This window comes from Coenobita brevimanus, chromosome 49 (genome assembly GCF_032717465.1).
Source record: "Coenobita brevimanus isolate Jiangsu-jjx chromosome 49, ASM3271746v2, whole genome shotgun sequence".
NCBI lineage: Eukaryota > Metazoa > Arthropoda > Malacostraca > Decapoda > Coenobitidae > Coenobita > Coenobita brevimanus.
The window spans coordinates 1,522,372-1,535,800 of record NC_137002.1 but is presented as its reverse complement, the minus strand read 5'-3'; the positions used below and the strand labels follow the sequence as shown (position 1 = coordinate 1,535,800).

Below are 13,429 nucleotides of genomic sequence, written 5' to 3'. Positions count from 1 at the left end.
GGGACGTAGGACACGAATGATGCACAAGACATTGATAACGCTGAGTCGTCCCCACAAGAAACCAACCTGCAGAGTGAAGGAGGAGTGTTATATATGAACCACCCGGTACAGGTAACATTACTGACTATCCTAAGATGAACAAATACGTTTGGATACTCCAGCAATCAACAGTACAGTGGTAAAAATTAATTCTGATATTCTACAGTACAATAAGACGAGTTTATTCTAATACTCAATAGTATAATAATATGAAAAGTTAAATATTCTACATCACAATAATAAATGTTTAAATTTTCATTCTGGCCCTGGAATAGGTACTGTATGGATTAATGTAAAAAGTTTATTCCAATTTCTTCTGTGCACAAATATGAACTGTTTAATATTCTACTGTACGTTAGTATTAATTCATTCTAAATAACCAAAACAAACACCCTGGCCCTGGGATAGTTATGTACTATGACACACTACCGCAAGGTCTTTTAAAAATAGTTGCAACCCCGTCGCGCCAACCCAAGCGCAACAGGCTCTCTGTTACCGACGTGAACCCACACAGTACTTCAGTCACTCCCAACCCCACCCACCTCACTGCAAACTTGGTAGGGTTTTGGCATTTGAATTCAGTTTTCGGTAAATTCTTAAGCGGATTGGTATTTCTTTTACTTAGCGTTTTCTCATTTTAATTTGCCGTATTCTTCTAAGACGGAGCACGCGAAGGTCATATCGCTAAATTTTTGTCCTCCATTTTTCGTCGATTTGCATTTCAGCTGGTAAGTTGCCTGATGTTTCGGGATTTTACTTTTAACGGTTTTCCAAAATATTGCTCCTTGTGTTTGCACTGTCCTTGTGTTCATTATTCTTTTTCTTTTCTTTTTCAAAAACTCCTCACTACCTCCAGAGTCGACAGCGATGCATGGTTTTCTTCACACACACACACACACACACACACACACACACACACACACACACACACTAATATGAGAAAAAGAGGAATAAGGATAAAATAGAGGCTGAGAAAGAAACAAAGAAGGAATGAGAAAGGAGGAATTTATGGAGAGAGAGAGAGAGAGAGAGAGAGAGAGAGAGAGAGAGAGAGAGAGGGGCTTGCCTTTCGCCCAGTTTTCGATTTATTCCTATCACCTTCAGACGATTTTATTGTTTGGGAGACTATTCGAGCTGGATGAGTTAGATACAGCCTTAATTAACCCCTTCTGTGCCAGAGGCCTTTCCTTAACCTGAATAAAATCATCTGGTGAATGGAAAAGGGTAATATATATATATATATATATATATATATATATATATATATATATATATATATATATATATATCATCACTGAAGAGGGATGCATTCATGTGGTGGCACCAATATTACCAGGCGGCTTCACTGCCTGACTATACAAACGTCCCTCAGCCACTTCCCTATACCCCGAAAGGAGGATGGTGAAATCCAGGAGGGCAAGTTAGAGCCAGCAGTCAAAGAAGAAGGGGAAGGAGGAGAAGGATAAAAGAAATAGTAACAGAAGAATAAGATGATGAAGAATGAAAAGGAGGAGGAGGAGGAGGAGGAGGAGGAGGAACATACAAGTGTAATAAACTCCTTCAGTTCGAGGTTTTCCATAGCTTAGAAAAATCGTCTGGCAACAGTAAGAAGTAATTAAAATGAACGTTATCCGGATTGAAGAGGTTATAGTGAGTCGGTGGTGGTGATGACAGTGATGATGTACAAACTCCCGGACATAATTAAGTGCGCTAAGGTGTGAGCGCACCTCGCGACTACCATGGTATTCTAGCGTCAATAACTGACACTGTAGCTCAGAACTGAAAAGGGAAAAGCTGTAAGTCTATGCCTGTTAAACTGAACAGATCAGTCCAGCTTAAGTGGTTCTTCATTTGATCAGCTATTTTCAGCCCCCGTTGTGGATTGTACTAGGACGCACCACCTGAGGGCCCACAAAAAGTGGATGATGATGTAAAATAAGAAAATAGATTAATTAATATTAACCTTAAATCTATGCCGATGCCTGGCGCTTAGCCACACGATACCCTACTGACTGATCACTGTCGGTCATTTGAACATTTTAATGGTGATTTGAATAAATTTCCGGAAACAGAGAAATAGTTATGCCTTTTCTGCGATTTATGTTATATTTACAAACTTTCTATCACTACTTCAGTTATAGATGTGAAGAGATAGAATGCACATAACAGTATACACAATAACAAAACACACTGGACATGTTAAACTATACTGACAATATTACAGATAAATGCTTGTTGCAGAAAAGAAAACCGAATCAATGTTTTAGTTCAACAAATTATATCAAAATACAACAGACGGGAACTCACAAATGCTTCTGATAAAAAAACAATGATAAGAAATAGGCTTTTAAAAATCAGACATACCTTCTATAGTACGATATGGCAACTCAGCCTCTCTAGCAATTACCAACTCGTCGTCGAGGGATGCTCCAATACTATACTCTTTTTACCTTAACTTGGAAGATTTTCGCCCATTTTCAGCTTGTTTCAAGGGGCTCAGTGGGCGAATAAGACAATGCTTCGGCTCCGCATCCTTTCCATATCATTTCTTCGAGACTAGCGTCATATGCTTGTGTTATAACTCATAATTCAACATTAAAGATGAAGAGAGGGCAATTTCAGGCCAAGGCAGAGTAAAAACTATATATTTGGTGAGGATATTCATGTAAACTATAACAGGAAGATGTGTAGCAAATAATATGTGCAATTTTCATCAGTTAATAAAAGTAAGACCGCTCAGACCATGGCTACAATAAATTCTTTTGGTTAACTCTTATCAGTACTACTACTACTACTATTACTACTACTACTACTACTACTATTTTGTAACATTCAAATCAACATGTATGTCACAGGACTGGGTATGTGGTATCCCGTGTTTTATCTGGACAGGAAGAAACTGCAAATTTACTTTATTGTAGTTTGGGCTTGAAATAGCACCATCTATTACGGGCGTTTTCCAGACACTCCATTTCATTTCTTACTATATATACGTGTTTTACTGACTTGGCCGAAAGCTGCCATCTCTCCATTCTGAATGCTGACTTGTGGCAATATATTAACTCTGGTGTATACTGTATTGCTAGTCACGAGGAAATGCTATGGGAAGTTTGTAAGGTCGCAATGTTGTCATTTTCTGCCAATGAACTACGTGAAGTAAGCTGCAAAAGAAAAAAAATCTAGACCATGATGAAACGAGAACTGTAACTACTGTATAGGCGTACTACTGTCGTCAAAGTGGAATTTGGGTTTCGAAGCACGTCTAGGGCTGTTTGATTACGTGGTTACGTGGAATCGAATTACAGTCGCCGATAAAACGTATAAACACAGGGGTCGCCGCCGCAAAAGATCTGACGAAAAGATCGTGTGAGTTAAATGTGCTGAACTGCTTGTATATACCATTATTATTAGCCTGCTGCACCTGTTATGTAAATAATGCTATCATAGTATCTTATTACTTACTTGTCCCAGCCATAGATGGGCGATACCAGTATTTTTAAATCAGTACGGCACTATCATGTAACGATACCAAGTACCCGATACTAAGATGCTGGCATCGGTTTGAATGAGTACTTTGTGAAAATGAATGTGTATATTATTATTTTTCATTATTTTACCATCCATCCATCCATCGTCACTGAAATTGGACATCGCATGATATGAAGACTAAAAATTATCATTTATATCGATGATACTGTAGGTAGTTCATATAAAATCCATTCCGCCATAAACAAAATAATAAACGGGAAATATAAATACTGTTCCGTTTACGTATTTCTGCATTTTATTATGCATCTTCGTAATTAGTAAAGAAAAACCTGAATAATATATGCTACTTGGGACTAACATAATGAAACAGTATCATATCAGAACATTAATAAGGGAGAAACTTGGTTCAAAGCTTAGTAAACTCTCAAACGATTTCCGATTCCCACTCTTAACTTGCTGCCTCTAACTATACGTACATAAATCAGCCTAATTATTTCAGCAACAGTTTCATGTTTTATTAGATATTCATTGTTAAATCTATAACTACAGCTTACCTTTACAGCAGAAAGGAAGGGAAAAACACAAACTTCCATTCAGAGTATACTGAAATGAGACGCACGATCTGACTAGCCTTCCACATTGGACGACGAACTGGCGGGAACTGCACAATATGGCGTCATTACATCGAGCATGATGTTGGATGTCGAATACGCTCTTAGTAATTATCAAAACCCTTTGCTTATACCTGTTATATATATATATATATATATATATATATATATTTTGCCTTACAAAAAATTGAAACTCGTGAAGGCGATTGATTTTTTTTTTTTTTTTAAGAATTATTTTAGGGCTCAGTTTGATTTTCTCTTACCAATGTCAGGTTCTTTTTTTTTTTTTTTTTATCTCCCTCTGTGACAAGTTCCAAATTAAATACTATGTTTTTTTCATCTTAAACCCGGTCTAGATTTTTATTCTTTTGCAGCCCACTTCTCGTTGCTCAATGGGAGAAAGAAAAACTACGGCACTACATACTAGAATAACGAAGTTTACTGTTGGTGTATGGGCGGAAACAGTGGGCGGTCTGGTCCGGGCTTTTCAGTAACTAATAACTTATTTTACCTAATAAAGAGAGAACAGTGATTTTTTTTTTTTTTTTTTAGTTGCTTGGTCAGTTATATCAATATAGTATTTTACAATTCACACAACAATTATCGTACCATAACACTATGCAATTTACAGAATGATTTAAAAAATCTGGCCACAAATTACTTTCATTCCCTCTCCCCCAAGCGTTTTTCTGCGCGTAAATTTAGGAACACCGTCGTGAAACCTGAGACGTAGTGAAGACTGAATTTTCACGTGGATGCCACAGCAGTACGATACGACGATACATACAAACCAATTCAGCGAGTAGAATGTAAAACCGCGTAACGTTAGCGTTCCATCTAATTGATGTCTGCGGATAAATCTAGTACGGACAGAAAGATATATTGCCGCTGAGCATGATGCAGCAAACAAGTGAAAAAATAAAAAAACAGTTTGGGAGCTATAAAGTTTAAGGAATAAAACCAACGAGCTTGTTACGTTTGCAAACACTGTATTGTAGACTGGTTTTCACCTACTGATTTTTTAAAAGTGCGTTCTCTTATTGCAGAATCGTAAAGTACAAATATCTACGAAGAGCATAAAGCAAACTAGAAGTTTCTGTCATCATCAAAACAGAAAGGGAAGTCTGAAAAGCGTCACTGAGAACTATTTCTTTTGCATGCTCGCTGAACCGTGTTTTCATGCTTCATACTGATCTACGAGCACTGTTGCAGCTCAATATTAAAGTTGGAGATATGGCAATTTTGGGCCAAGTTAGAGTGAAAGAGTAAAATGTATATCGTTAGAAAAATCGCTGTTATTAAGTGCGATTTTAGCCTGAATATGTCCCCGGAAGCACCGTTGTTCCTCAGCTTACCACCACGTCCTGAAAAGAGGTCAAGTATGTTTTTATCTCTATTGAGCTCTCTGATGATTTAGGTCAGGAGGTTTTCTTCCATTAAGTTAATTAGTCTGGCAGACTGATGTTTGTCCTCAAGGGTCCCCCCATGTGCCTTCATATCTTGCCAGCTGAGGTATGGGAAACTGAAATCGCCCAATATGAGGATTTCTGTAGTTACGTTGGAAGATTATTCATTGCAGACCTGATGCTTGTGAGAACCCCGTCGAACTGATCCAGTGTAATATGGGAGTCTGCGCTTTGTGATGACTAGCAGGTCTAGCTCTTATGCACAGTCACGACCTAAGTCATTCCGTTGGAGAAGGATCCAAGTTTCCCTGTGTTTAATGCTGTCATCCCTGATGTAACTGACGACTACATGTGGTCCCTAATTGTATGCGTTTCAGTTAGAGCCATGAATGGTATATTTTCCTGGACAGCCAACTCCTTAAGCATTCGAATCTTGGTTTGGTTGGTCTTTGAACAGATACCTCTCATAAGGCTGTATATGAAGGTGCCTAGTGGTGGAGCTGGTTGCATCCTCTCCACTGCATCTCCATTCTGTTGAACCTGACCAGGAGGTGATCCATCGTCTTCTGAGATTTCCTCCCTGTTTCTAGGTTCCTCTCCAAAAACTTCTTCACAAAAAAGGAGGCTGGCTAATTTCTTTTTGTCTAGGTGAATTTTGGTGCCTTGTCTCCTGCATCGGGTTACCCTCCACAATTTTCCTCTGCTGATGCCCTTCTAGTGAACATCTATTTGCCTCTGGAGTTGTATTGTGCGTGTGGGGAGGGTAGGCTCTTCTCCCGTTTTGTACCTTTTATAAGTGGGGACCTGCATTCTGTATTAAAGCATGTCTCCGGTGAGGGTCCCTACATAGAGTTGGGTGAAAATCTGGACATTTCATGCCAAGTGTGCAGCTTAGTGACTTGTCCATGCTATGGGTCATACGTTCCGGACAAGACTTTGGATGGCTGCGGCTGCATCCCTGGCCTCTTACTCCGTATTTACACTCGTTTCACAAGTAGAACTTACATTCCTTGGCTTTTTTTTTTTTTTTTTTTTTTTTTGGTAAGGACATTTTTTGTTGAGGGTTGAATCGTTTTTGGTCTTGAAGACTGAAGAACGTAATATTCACTATAATTGCCAAGTTATGAGTCCCCGGGCAGAAATTAGCGGGTAACAGGATACCTCGGCCACCCCACTCGAGTAAAAAAGGTAGATGATAATGTAAAATAGAGAATATTAGCCTATCAAATATACCTGTAGTCGACCCCAACCCACTCGACAATATTAGCCTATTAAATATACCTGTACTCGACCCCAACCCACTCGACACCCAGTTGACTGCTTTCTGCCCTTTACTCCGGTTCGAATGCTCGTTTGAATTAATTTACATATGCGGAGAAAGAAGTCTGTAAGTCTGTTTTAAGATATTTTTATTATATTTATATTTGTTCTTGGCCTAGTGTCAAATAATCCAACCCTATTCGTACGTAGAACCGAAAGAAAAACTTCCATTTGTAAAGTAACAGTTGTCTGTTAAGAGGAATGTTTGTTGGCTGTTTCCCTTGTCAGTTACGTTTTGGGAAGAGTATACTGTGGCATGTAAAGTTATTATACTCCCAAACAAAAGAAGAAAAGCGCATTTGCCAGGTGTTTCATGAGTGGTTATATCATTTTTATTCTAACGACTTAAAACAGCCATTTTGAATGTTGACGTGGTAATAGAATGACACCATTAGCATGTTGTATGTCGTCCTATCATGAAGACGTGCTGTGGAAACGACGTAGAGCCATATTAGTCTTCTGCCACTGAGCAATGTAAAATAAACGAAAAAAAAAAAAAATCTGGGCCGAGTTCAAGTGAAAAGAGTATGGAATTATTTTACAAGTTGCCGAGAGAGAGAGAGAGAGAGAGAGAGAGAGAGAGAGAGAGAGAGAAATCGTAGTAGTAGTAATAGTTGTTCCCTAGGCAGTCTGGCCGAACAGCCCCAAGTCCCTTAGGAAGGCCATGGCCGAGACCGGGCTTTCCCACAGAGCTCTCAAAGAGTGTATGTTGTGTTGTTGGCGCAGGTGATTGTGAGCAATGCAGTCTTCCATAATGTGCTTAATAGTATGGGGTGCTGTGTTGCATCCTGGACAGGCATCAGCGACGGAGTCATCCAGCCTCTTCTGGTAGCTTAAGAGGGCTGGATGGTGCCCACATCTCAGCCCGGCCAGGTGGACCCTGTCCTTATGAGGAAGATAGGATTCAGAAGGGTGGATGTCAGGAGGCCGTGCATGCAGCTGTGTGTTGTCTTTAAGTGACTGAATGGAGCAGCGAGTGATCTGAGTGTGGATATGCTTCTGGAAGCTGGTCTGAGGTGGGCGAGAGGGCAGAGATGACAGTATTTGTGTATGGTATCGTGTGCTTGGTGTTGTTTTGATGTTCCTTGGTGTGGGTGGATGTGCTGCCATGTACTGTAGTGGATGTTGTGGGTTTGTGGAGGCTGCAGCAAGAAACTGGGTGCCTCTCATGTCTAGGTGATCCTTGACTTTGAGGACTTTGGTTTCTTGATGTACCGGTAGGTGGTCTATGGGTGTAGTAGCTGTCCAGCCTGTGATTATTTTTAGGGCCTTGTTCTGTATGGTCTGTAGAGTGTTGTAGTGTGTTTTGGTCAGGTTAGAAGCCCAGGCAGGGCTTGCATAATTCATCACTGAACGTATGTATTGTTTGTATACTGTGGTGGTGGTTTCTTTGTTGTGTCCGAATGTTGTATGGGCAAGTGACCTCAAAGCATTGAGTCTTGGTGTTATTTTATTTTTAATGTTTGTGATGTGTTGTTTACATGACACTGATGTATTGTATGTTACACCAAGAAATTTGGGTGTGTGTGTGTGTGTGTGGTAGGGGAGTGTTGTTTATGGTGAGGTGTGGGATGTGACTGTGTTCTGCTGTCCAGTTTGTGAGAAGAGTCACTGTAGATTTGGCTGGGGCTATTTTGAGCCTCTTTGTGGTGAACCATTCGTGTAGTGTGTTGAGGTAAGGTTGAATGATGTGTGCAGCTATGTTTGCGTTTTGGTGCGTACATGTAAGTGTTATATCATCTGCATAGGAAGCTATGTGTATCTGTGGTGTGTGGGGTGTGGGTACGTCGTGCATGTATAGATTAAAGAGTGTAGGGGACTAGCCCCATATTGCAAATCTAATTTTAAAAGGCACTTTATCAAACTTAAAATTCTTCAGCCTTCCTATACATTATATCAAAAAATTGTGATTCGGTCGATGGTTGAGATATTGTGTGTTTTTCTTTCCATCTGCCAATCCCCTCTTCCCTCCCTCCCCCCTTCCTTCCTTCATCCCCTACTCATCCCTATCACTTCTCCTCTTCCTCTTCCCACCTCATCACTTCACCCCTTCCCACCTCATCACTTCACCTCTTCCCACCCCATCGCTTACCCTCTTCCTCTTCCCGCCTCATCACTTCCCCTTTTCCTCTTCCCATCCCATGACTTCTCCCATCACTTCCTTTCTTCCTCTTCCCTTCTCATCACTTCCTCTCTTTCCACCCCTTCCCTTCCCCTTCTCTTTAATTCCTCTTTCGGGTCAGGAAGAGTTGTGAAGGCAATAATTTGAATCCCTGAAGTGGCCATTTTTCTTTCTTTTTTTTATTTTTTACCAGAGTAGATCGGCCTCCCACCCTCAACTGTTCTGGACAACTTTAGCCTAGCCTCGGCCCCAAACACCTCGAAGGGGGTAATATTGGACTGGCTGTTCCCGCTTTACTTAATGGCTTCTATGAGTCACTGGGCATAAGTATCGCATTAGCTGGGATCATACTACTGTACTAGATAGAGTTCCTTCGACCATGAGGGGGTAACATCATGCCAAGATCCTTCGACCATACGAGAGTAATTTAACCCTGACAACATCGACCATGAGGAGGTAACTTTATCGTGAGTTCCTCTGACATTGAAGGGTTTTGACAGGATCGAGTTCCTCCTATCATGAAAAAGGGAATTCTTGGCAGAAAGGGAAATTCTCGGTGGAATTCCTTCGACCATGAGAGTATTAGAAGTACCGAACCATTTATGAACTTTTATTCCCCCGGGATGAAGTGTACTAGGACACACCACCCGAGGGTCTACAAAAACTAGATGATGATGTAAATATAATAGAATATAACAATATATTAGATTAAAATTATACCCACGTTAGAGCCAACCTACACGACATGCAGTTGACTGAAGGCTGCCGGGTACTTACATGATTTTATACGATTTTTAAATAATTTAGGCAACTAGTTATATAATTATGTTCCTCTTAAAATGTTTGTTATATTTAATTATTGTTTTGTTTACAATTTCATTTCTAGGTACAAACAGGCTGAGGTAACAGGGATATAGGTGGCAATTCTTGTGTCCTACTCGCACCTACACCTGAAAAACGGATATTCTTCAATCGCTAGTTTGGTACCACACTTTGATGAACGTTTCTTACATGCTTTCCTTGTCAGTTACTCTTTTTACATAATATGATACTGCGGAACTGAAAGTTATTATATTCAAGAAAAGCGAAAGATCAAAATTCCATGCATAATTAGCATTCGTAGAAAAGAAAATGGTTCGGACAACACTGAAGGGGTGACTTGCATGCGGCAATACATCGCTCCTGGCGCTCGAGAGGGACGCCTTCGTGTGGTGGCACCGTACAGCCGGTAGTGGAGCTGCCTGGTAATACACGTAACCCACAGCTCCCTCCCTATCACCCAAGAACATGCAGAAGGGTTACTCCAGTCTGCAGTCCACAGGATTTGCATTCAGGTAAGACTGATGTTACAACGACAACAACTGCTACGACAACTACTACCACCATTATTACACTACTACTACTACCATTACTACCCTACTACTACTACTACCATTACTACCCAACTACTACTACTACTACTATTACTACACTACTACTATTACTACACTACTACTACTACCATTACTACACTACAACTACTATTATTACTACCATTACTACACTACTACTACAACTACCATTATTATTACCATTACTACACTACTACTACAACTACCATAACTACTACTACTACTATTCTAGTACAACTACTACCACTGTACTACTAATCCTAGCACTCTACTACTGCTACTGCTAATACTACGACCACTCTACTACCACTACTACTGCTGCTACATTATTACTACTACAACATTCCTCCTCCTCCTACTACTACTAATACTACTATCACAACTACTACACTGCTGCTACTGCAACTACATTACTGCTACTACACCACCACTATTACTACTTCTCCTTCTACACTACTCCTTCTACTATTACTACTACCACTATTACTACATTTAAAATCACCTCCATCCCTTTTTTTTTTTATGTGTTCGACTCTGGGCATAGGCTTCACAGCCTGCTATCAAGGCCCAACAGTCCTCCTACATACCATACACCTCTTCATGTCACCACTTTGAGGTAGCGAGTCCCCTGCCCAGCTGTGGACACTGTCCGGTGCTATTACAATATTATTTTCAGGCCACTGTTGTGACAGATAGTTATTTGCACACCAAGTGCTCCTGGTATAAAGCCAAATACAACAAAATAAATAATCATCTGCGTGAAATAGACTGGCATTTTGAATTCCAACACTCCAGGAGTGTTTATGGAAGACTATCTCCTGAGGCTTCCCGAGCTCTATCACACTACGACTCTCTCAACGACAGCATTCGTAACTACTTTACACACATGCAAATCAATCACGAAATGTCACTGATTAGAAAACTATAGGTCTCAAAACCAGTTCACCAGTACATCAGAAATAAGAAAGTAAGTGCACCCTCAGTAGGCCCCATACGATTGGACAATGGTGTGTTAACATCAGACTGTACTCAGATGGCAGAAACTTGTGCTACACAGTTTACTTGACACATGCTCCTTACGCTCCCTTCCCTCACCAAACTTTTGAGGGTTTCCTCGATACAGTCACCTTATCTTTGCAAGAAGTGAGAAATAGGCTCGCAGCACTGGACCCGAACACCAGTATGGGACCTGACGGCTTCCACCCCAGTCTTTTGAAATATTGCCCAGCCTTAGCCTTACCCTTGTTTTTGATATTTCAAAAGTCTGTCACCATTGGTAAATTGCCACAAGATTGGAAAAAATCCATTATCATTCCTATATTCAAGAAAGGCTCTCGACATAAACCTCTTAACTATAGGCCTATTAGCCTAACCTCTGTCTGCTGCAAAACCCTGGAAAGATTTATTACAGAGGCATTATACAACTACAGTACCTTGACACTAATAGAGTGCTGTCAAATGAGGAGTATGAATTCAGACAGGGTAGAACAGTAGATGACCAACTGTTACTTGTGTATAATGATGTTATGGCATGGTTGGATGCTGGGTATGCTGTGGATGTTGTCTTGTTTGACTTTAGCAAAGCCTTTGACATCGTCAACCATTCGATACTCGCGGACAAGCTGAGGCTACTTGGGGTCAGTGGTTCCTTGCTGACCTGGATCTCTGACTTCCTGTCCGGCCGCACCATGCAAGTGTCTGTGTCCGGCTGCACCAGTTCCTCAAGGAATGTTCTCAGTGGTGTTCCCCAGCGATCTGTTCTAGGCCCCTTGCCCTTTCTGGTATATATAAACTTTCTACTCTGATACATACGCTCCAAATGCAAATTCTTTGCTGACGACATGAAGATTTACCTCAAGTTGCCCCAAAACACTTGTTCCTCATTAGCTGCAGATATAAGTACATGCCAGAAGGACATTGATATGGTCTACAATGTCGCTGGGTTCTGGGGTTTACGTTTCAATCATGACAAGTGCACTGTTCTACGACGTCAGAGAGGCCCATTAGACTGCAACTCTATTGGCGCACTTCAGTACTATCACATGAACAACACCAGCCTCTCTAGAAACTACACACAAAGACTTGGGTATCTTGGTTGACAGTTCACTGAAATTTCATTCGCACATAATACTGTAAAAAAGGCAGCAGGCCTGGCATATAATTTACTGAAGTCCACCCTCTGTCGTGACCGAGATTTTATGTTGACTTTATTCAAATCCCACATCAGACCCATCATGGAGTTTGGCTCCACTGTATGGAATACAGGCTACCACAGAGACCAGAGGCTCCTGGAGTCTGTACAGCGCAGATGGACTAAGCAAATCAATGGCCTGTCCGAACTCAGTTATGCTGACCGTCTGAAAAACCTGGGCCTGTATTCTGTAAAAGAGAGACTGATCAGAGCTGACCTTATTAAATGCTGGAAAATCTTCCATCGCCAGTCCCCGATTGCACCGCCAGAGCTTTTTTCTCTTCCTTCATTAACTCACACCAGGGGCCATAGATTCAAGGTGGCCAAGCCCCACACTTCAGCCGAGTGTAGACGCAGGTTTTTCAGTATCAAATGTATAGACCTCTGGAACTCTCTGTCAGATGATGCTGTTAGTGCTGACTCAGTTGCATCATTTAAAAAGTCCCTCCTCTCACAACTAGGTCACATCCTGTTCGACTATACTGAATAACTACGATTCATAATTCGAAGTCCTTCAAGTAGTGCAACTACCGTGCATATGGCACAAAACTCAGCCTCTAATCAATAGTCTATCCTGATGATGATGTATATAGGAAACGGGGCTGGCGTGTCAGCAGGTATGGGCTGCCCTACTTCTTGAAAAGCAGATTCCTACCGAGCTATACTGTTAATTGTAATAGGGTAGCCTGACTCCCTGATCATTTTAAGCTGGACTAAGGGGTTAATACAAGAGAGTAATACAGCTAACAACATTAGAAAATGGAAGAAAAACATATTCAACAGCAACTGAATGTCTCACCTGGGTTCGAATGTCTTTCGAACATATGCCAGCTACGCTCCACCACTGTTCGGCTGGCACG

The 13,429-nt window shown here is 40.9% G+C and overlaps 1 protein-coding gene across 1 annotated transcript; it reads left to right on the top strand.

Moving 5' to 3' along the window:
• The first annotated feature begins 12,612 nt into the window (after positions 1-12,612).
• LOC145399448 (uncharacterized) lies at positions 12,613-13,059 on the top strand. The gene has a single exon (XM_080272062.1). It carries the CDS (start codon positions 12,613-12,615, stop codon positions 13,057-13,059), a length of 447 nt encoding a protein of 148 aa, XP_080128188.1.
• The last annotated feature ends 370 nt before the right edge of the window (positions 13,060-13,429 follow it).